Source organism: Oncorhynchus mykiss, chromosome 2, assembly GCF_013265735.2.
Source record: "Oncorhynchus mykiss isolate Arlee chromosome 2, USDA_OmykA_1.1, whole genome shotgun sequence".
Classification (NCBI taxonomy): Eukaryota; Metazoa; Chordata; class Actinopteri; order Salmoniformes; family Salmonidae; genus Oncorhynchus; species Oncorhynchus mykiss.
The window spans coordinates 50,877,871-50,886,259 of NC_048566.1; the positions used below are offsets into that span (position 1 = coordinate 50,877,871).

General features: G+C 39.3%; 1 protein-coding gene across 5 annotated transcripts in view; it reads left to right on the forward strand.

Moving 5' to 3' along the window:
• LOC110491126 (Krueppel-like factor 8) overlaps positions 1-6,219 on the forward strand; it is a 166,510-nt gene extending 160,291 nt beyond the window's left edge. For all 5 annotated transcript variants that reach the window (XM_036950140.1, XM_036950156.1, XM_036950131.1 and 2 more), the window contains one exon: positions 1,940-6,219. In XM_036950140.1, the coding sequence (XP_036806035.1) occupies positions 1,940-2,121 (182 nt within the window). In that variant the 3' untranslated portion in view covers positions 2,122-6,219. The remainder of the gene's footprint in view (positions 1-1,939) is intronic.
• Positions 6,220-8,389: the final 2,170 nt, after the last annotated feature.

Below are 8,389 nucleotides of genomic sequence, written 5' to 3' on the forward strand. Positions count from 1 at the left end.
ACCCTACATCACAGCCATAGACAAAGCACGTGCCTGTAATCGTTACATCGTAGCGCAGCAGGAGAGAGTGGTTTCATCACGGTAGCACATTCAGAGATTGATTTATTGGCATTCATCTAAAATAATGTTAAACAAAACACTTTGTTTGTCATAGATGGACAATATTAATATGAGATGAAAGGCTAGTTCCTAGCGAGTTCAGGAAGCCAAGCTAGAGCTCTGTGAGACGTTCACAGCGATGAGACATTTAGATCAGGAGAGACCTTTAGAAAATAAATAAGATCTTTATAATCATTTTATCATTTGATGATGCTATATTTAGAAAGCATATGTCATTTCAAGCCTTATTCATACAGTTTTGTTGAATAGGAAATAAATAATATTTGTATCATATTTGTACTTGAGCTTGTGTCCTCAAAAGTGACTACACCTCAGCAATGTATAACTATTTTTAGCAGAAAGGTGAGTTTTGAACCTTTCTATGAGTATGCAGGATTACTAGTTATTGTTTATGGCCCTCTCAGGATAAATAATTACTAGCTATTGTTTATGGCCCTCTCATGATAAATAGTTACTAGTTATTGTTTATGGCCCTCTCATGATAAATAGTTACTAGTTATTGTTTATGGCCCTCTCATGATAAATAGTTACTAGTTATTGTTTATGGCCCTCTCATGATAAATAATGACTAGTTATTGTTTATGGCCCTCTCATGATAAATCATTACTAGTTATTGTTTATGGCCCTCTCAGGATAAATCATTACTAGTTATTGTTAATGGCCCTCTCAGGATAAACCATTACTAGTTATTGTTTATGGCCCTCTCATGATAAACCATTACTAGTTATTGTTTATGGCCCTCTCATGATAAACCATTACTAGTTATTGTTTATGGCCCTCTCATGATAAATAATTACTAGTATCGTTTATGGCCCTCTCATGATAAATAATTACTAGTTATCGTTTATGGCCCTCATGAGAAATCATTACTAGTTATTGTTTATGGCCCTCTCATGATAAATAATTACTAGTTATCGTTTATGGCCCTCTCATGATAAATAATTACTAGTATCGTTTATGGCCCTCTCATGATAAATAATTACTAGTTATTGTTTATGGCCCTCATGATAAATCATTACTAGTTATTGTTTATGGCCCTCTCATGATAAAGCATTACTAGTTATCGTTTATGGCCCTCTCATGATAAATAATTACTAGTATCGTTTATGGCCCTCTCATGATAAATAATTACTAGTATCGTTTATGGCCCTCTCATGATAAATAATTACTAGTTATCATTTATGGTCCTCATGATAAATCATTACTAGTTATTGTTTATGGCCCTCTCAGGATAAATCATTACTAGTTATTGTTTATGGCCCTCTCAGGATAAATCGTTACTAGTTATTGTTTATGGCCCTCTCAGGATAAATCATTACTAGTTATTGTTTATGGCCCTCAGGATAAATCATTACTAGTTATTGTTTATGGCCCTCTCAGGATAAATCATTACTAGTTATTGTTTATGGCCCTCTCAGGATAAATCATTACTAGTTATTGTTTATGGCCCTCTCAGGATAAATCATTACTAGTTATTGTTTATGGCCCTCTCAGGATAAATCATTACTAGTTATTGTTTATGGCCCTCTCAGGATAAATCATTACTAGTTATTGTTTATGGCCCTCTCATGATAAATCATTACTAGTTATTGTTTATGGCCCTCTCAGGATAAATCATTACTAGTTATTGTTTATGGCCCTCTCAGGATAAATCATTACTAGTTATTGTTTATGGCCCTCTCAGGATAAATCATTACTAGTTATTGTTTCTTAGGTTACGTTTTATATTACATTTAGTTAGATTTAACTGGTTTTATTCCAATATTTGCACAATCAATCAACCAATCAACTAATCATCTCCATATCTTCTTCCCTGTAGGAGAGAAGCCGTACCACTGTACATGGGAGGGCTGTACCTGGAGGTTCGCCCGGTCAGACGAGCTGACGCGACACTTCCGTAAACACACGGGCATCAAGCCCTTCCGCTGCACCGACTGTGACCGCTCCTTCTCCCGGTCTGACCACCTAGCCCTACACCGGAGACGCCACGTCATGATGTGAACCATGACCCCTGACCTTTGACCTTTAAACCTTAACCCCCTACTACCTTCGCCCTCCAACCCATCACCTCCCTCCCCAGCCCCCCTCGGGACTCAGATGGGAGGGCCTGAACTCTGACCCCTAGAGGTTCTCTGCTGTGCCACTTCCTTTTACTGTTCCCCCTCCTCTCCTCTCTAAAAAATAATCAAGGTTAAGACAACATACATGTTCCATGCGGGAGCGTTTGAAAATAAACTCGTTCATTGGACCAGCGCTGATTCGACAGGATTAGCATTGAAAATGTCACCAGTGGTCAGGAAATCAAGTAATAAAGTGGCTGTAGATCATTTGAAAAACATTTAAATGAATAGAATGGCAGTAAAACAGTTATGTTATGTGTTTGCACAGTAGTTAGCTGAAATTCACTATGATTGTGTTTATTATCCACTTTGATGGCGAGCTTTCTGTACTGCTAAAATTCACTTTCAGTCATTTTTGATCGCATTGCTGGTCCATTGTTTAGACCTAATCTTCTCTACGCTACGCCTCGTCCTCCATTTTGAACTGTGGGTCATCGTGGAGATCATTACATTAAAGAGGTGGAGAAGGAAGATCCCAAAAGGATGAGAGGAGTTTGTTGTTGTTTTCTGGTTGCTTAGCACCTGAAGGGGTAGTCCACAACTCTCATACCCCACAGTTTACCTCCTCGTTTCTCCCTCACACCCCACTCAGTGTGCACACAGCCAGAGGCTATCTACTTCAACAGCACCCTATCCATCCAGAAGATCGACAAACCAGTGAAGACAAACCTGGGATACAGCAGAGAGAGAGATGGACAGGCTGGACAGAGAGAGAGACGGAGGACATACTTTGAAATGATGCAGGGTTACCTACATCACACACTCAGCTCAGAGCAAGAGGATAAGGAGGACAGAGAGGAGGTGGAGGCATGTTTGTTTATTTGAGAGGGGAAAACACTTCAGAGATTACATTTCTGTCTAGCAACTGTTTACTGTGTTTTATCATCTTCTGTTAACCTGCGTTGCATGCATGGGCTAGCTGCCTGTATGTGTGTGTGATTGTGTGTGAGTGTTAGTGTAGTGTGTGCTATTTAAAGACAGTTGATGATGCATCGTGTCCTCTCCTCCATACATATCCTTTCCTCAGCAGAGTCAGCAGACCCCTCGGGTGTGGTGGTGTAGAAATGTCTTATTCAACCCCCTTCCACGCCATTTCTCCGCTCCCCCATCTCCTAAAACAGGGAGCTACAAGACTGTGAAGATTCTGTTTTATTAATATTTTCAATCAGAAATTAAATCATGTTCACTTGCCCCACATTTATAGCTTGTTGTTCAGTAACAGTATTTGTGTTGTTTTAAAAAAAAAAGGCCTTCTGTAAGTTTTTTCAATTTCTTCTCTTTCTCTTTCTATTTGCTAATGATTGGCTCATAGCATAATAACATCCCTTTTTTTTACTATTTCATATCCTTAGATTGTGTTTGAGGCTGTAAAAGTATAACAAGAAAGAGGTTGAGATTACAAACTAGGGGAGCTTGTGTTTGTGTGTGTAACAAATAATCAGAACTGAGGATTTTAGAAGTGTGTGTTCGGTGCAGCCCGTCGGAGCCTTAATGAATCAAAGTCAATCTGGGAAACTCTGTTTTTAGAAACGCACGTTTGTTTTGGTCTTCAGGGTTACCCGGGAAACGGGGTCTCATTGCCCTGCCGACACATCACAGCATTTCTACCCAATTATCGACCCAGATCAGGGCCTGTATTCACAAAGAGTCTCAGAGTAGGAGTTCTGATCCATATTATCATATTCATTATTATCTAAAAGGCTAAACTGATCCTAGATCAGTACTCCTACTCTGAGCCTGACTGATCTCCATGTCTTGGGGTGGTTGTTTTTAGCTCCTGCTCTCTGTGTTCACTTGATTATGCAACCTCCACAGACCTCGCTCCTAGCGCAGTACTGGGGTAAGTGGTTAAATATGTGTTGCTACAGGAACATATACAGCACTCGCTACTAAGCACTGTTCTGGAGTCAGTGGTAATGTACATCTTGCTACTGGGACATACACAAACCTCCCTCTTAAGCGCTGTTCTGAAGTCAGTGGCTAAGTACAGCTCCTATGGTACATGCGTACAGAGGGCATACTAAAGAACATGTAAGTGTTTAGCTCTCTCACTAACAGTCGCAGCAGCCATCATCATTTCAAACGCTAGCTAAATAAAACACGATTGAATTTAACATTTCATTTTTTTCTGTTGACAATGTAAAAACAAAGTGCAGATAATAGTGCTTTTCTGACTGTGAACCCAGCCTTGGTGTGGGTTGAGTTGAGCGCATGCCTGAAGCAGAGAGGGATTTTATTGGTCCACACAGAGCAATGCAATGCTCCTATGAGATTCTCTCATTCTCTGCTTCAACCCCTAACAATGTTACTAAGCACATATTTCCAGAAGAGGACATGCATTTGATTGCAACTTGTTATTAGATGGTATTAGACATTAAGGACTATGAGAAATAATTCAAGAGCAGGAAGTGTACATACTGTATATAATCAAAAAGCATAATAAATGTAACGGGTGGAGTTCTATTTTTAACACTGACTAGACAATGTGAAAAATATCATTTTTTCTTTTATTTTCTACTCTGTTGGATGGATTTACAACTGAAATGTGTTATAAAAAAAAAAAGTGTTCTTTTTTTTAACGTCCCAAAAATCGGTCCCGTTTGTGTCGTGCACATTTAGTTTTTGTGAGGTTGGTGAGCATGTCGGTGTGATTATGCTGCCCTAACCTTACAGTCCTAATGACATGCAACACACAACAACAAAACCATGAAGGACCGTCTCAACCTGAACAACCGTCCAAAATGGCACCCTACTATCTAATGCACTTCTTTTGACCAGGCCCCCTAGGGCTTTGGTTAAAAGTAGTGCACTATATAGGGAATATGGGGCCATTAATTGAGACATAGACAGTATGGGTGGGGATGGAGAGGTAAAGGTGTTAGTCAACCCAGAGTTGAAAATCTGATATGATCTAACATCTGTTATCATTGGTCAAACCCACCTTACCTCATTGATGCGTACAATACAAGTTCCCCTTTAATGTCCATTGTGAAGTATTACTCCATATACCACAAAGAAAACAATACCAGAATAGATCAATACAATGCAGTACGTCAATATAGAAATGTTCTGTTCAACAAAAGACAGATCCATTTATGGTTTAGCCGTGGCAGCATACGACTTAAGACTCTATACTGTACTGTATTTGTACAAGCCCATTTATCCACTTCACTAGTCACCCCTCACTTCAACAATATGGCACCACATAATGTAAGCGTGGATTGATTGTGTGTGTGTGTGCATGTGTGTATAAGTGTGTGAGTGTGCCTCTTATCATTAATCAAAACTCCTTTTCTTAAAGTAACTGTCTAGTGTTGGCAGATTTTTATGACATATCACCTAGAATTAATAACAACGAGTGAAATTGTTTACTTCCAGTTTGTTTTAATTCACTATGTTAAAACACAGGTTTTCTGCGTTGCAATAGTGTAGGTGTACCCCAACAACAGAATGGTATGGGCGTATACCGGTCATTAAAAATATTTGTGCCAGTAGACCGCTGATTGGCCAGCTCATCCTCCTTCAGGAGGATGACATCATCCTCTATGAGGAAATGGCAAGCATTTTTTAAACGGTCTGTTTGAGTTACACATTTGAGCAGTGTCCAAATGATTGAGCAGCATCCAAATGATGCTTTGGCCACAAATACAAGTATTGGATGAGTCAACAACATTATTTCGGTATGAGTTAACAGAATAGATTGTCACTGGACAGTTACTTTAACAACCAGAATTGTAGGTATTTTATATTGAATGCATTAACTTTTGGGCCAGTACTATATTACTCAGTGCAATGCAGTTATTGTTAATGTCATTAATATTATTTGTTTTGTATTTGTACAGAACAAATCTGTAAAGATTAGTGAGGAAGAACGTGAGCTTTTTGATACTGTGAAAAATGGTGTTTCATTAAGTCTGTTTCCCCCTGTACAGTTGAGATTTACCCCACTCCTTTTATAGAATAAAAGGTTTTTGGTGCAGATTGTTGATGCAATGTCTTTATTGTTGACTACGGGTGAAATTTTCATAAAATATATGTATCCTGGTGGAAACAGCAGGATCACTGCATTCCCCATTGAAGTAAGTTACATAGAATGGTGAATGCAGGGATCAGGCTGCCGAGGCTAAAATAATCGTGCAAAGTGTAAAGATGACCATGAACCTCATTATAATCGGGCTGCATGATTAGAAACTTTTCTTCGACAATGTCCGTTTATAATGAGGCGAATATTTATGTATTGCTCAGTTTACTATACTCTAGTTAAATAAGCGCCTCCTTATAACGCACATTGTTGAAGAAAAGTTTCAAGTTAAATCACACTGCAAGATGAGGCATTTTTTTATACTTTACACATCTTTTGCATTACAAAGATGTCGCCCTTTAAATATTATTTGACAAGAAAAACGACGGTTAAGAGTGACTTTTGGGACAGTGGGAAGAATAACTTGCATGAGAGTAATATAGTCAACCTCATGGGGGAGCGCTATGACAGAGAATGATGCACAAGTGGTGAAGGTGCCTGTGAAGCTGCACTGCCTCAGACTGTTTATGCAACTCCGCCCATTCTTTCCTAGCAGCCAATCAAATTCAAATTGTAGATGGCGGGACAGCAAGAATATTTTTGAAATATTTGATGCAGGTGTGAAAAAAATAAGCACATTGCATCCAAAAACACTGAAATATGTAGATTATTTGCGAAGACTATTTCCAATTTATACAAGCTGATATACTGTAGATTGCTGGTTAGTTATCTTTTCAAATGATCTAACGTAGCTTGCTAGATAGCTAGTTAGCTAGCTGCATATTGCTGGCTATTTGTCAACATAATGCAGCAAGTACAGCAACTGTTAAACTGCTTAGCTACCTATTTTCTGTGAAGCAATTAGCTAATCGCAAACTGTAATTTAGCTGGCTGGTTAGATAGTTATAACTATCTTTGCATCTAACACAATGCAGGCTCCTCCCAGGCTGATCAGTGTACTTAGAGGCCTCTAACTAGCTAGAGTCGATGTCTGAGCCCCAGTGGAAATCAAATTAGCATAATGCAGCAATCCCCCCAAAAATCTGTCAATTTGAACTAGAGATGCATCTCAGTGAATCCACCGCACCTGCCAATGTTGCGCGTCCGCATCTGCGGTGAAAGGAGACGGAGCTAGAGCCATGTTTGTCAGACAATGAGACAAAATACATTGTCTGTAGCATCCGGATGTTTTGGCCGACAAAACTATTATGATGGCTTTCTCCATTTTCTCCCACAAGTGTATTGGGACTCGTCTGAAGTCGGTACTGACAATCTGCCAACTTCTGTCTGTAGCATCTGAACAGTTTGGGCTACACACTAATATGACCCCTCTGTGGAAAGTTGAGACTCTCACAGACACAATGGTGTTCTCCATTTTTCTCTACTACCCCCACAAGCGTCTGAAGCTGGTACAGCCGATCTGCCAACTTCTGTCTGTAGCATCTGAACAGTTTGGGCTACACACTAATATGACCCCTCTGTGGGAAGGTGAGACTCTCACGAACACGTACACAAACGTGTACACTCCCACGAACACTCGTCTGAAGGTCCCCCGGTACCAGTTGAAAAAAAGTTAAGGAAGTATATATGGAGACTGTTTAGTGTCAAAAATAAGGGATGTAAAACAAAACAAATGTTTCCTGACCTTTCTCATATCTCTCAGATATAGAACAGACACTTCAAAACAAGCTTCCTTTGATTTTTTGGGGGACTATCTGTTGTTCCATGTGGTGAATATTTAATCGTTATTTGTGAAAACTTGTGGAGAAATGTTTTAATGTGGGGCGCCGTCCTCAAACAATCGCATTTTCACAAGAATTTAAGCTTTCAGCCAATATAAGACACTTGTATGTACCTAAATGTTTCATATCCATATTATTTATGATTATTTATTTGAATTGAATGCCCTCCAGTTTCACAGGAAGTTGTTCCGTTAGCGGGATGACTTAAGGGCCTCCCAAGTGGTGCAGCAGTCTAAGGCAGTGCTTGAGGTGTCACTACTTTTTTTATTTTTTTTTATTTCACCTTTATTTAACCAGGTAGGCCAGTTGAGAACAAGTTCTCATTTACAACTGCTTCCTGGCCAAGATAAAGTAAAGCAGTGAGACAACAACACAGAGTTACACAT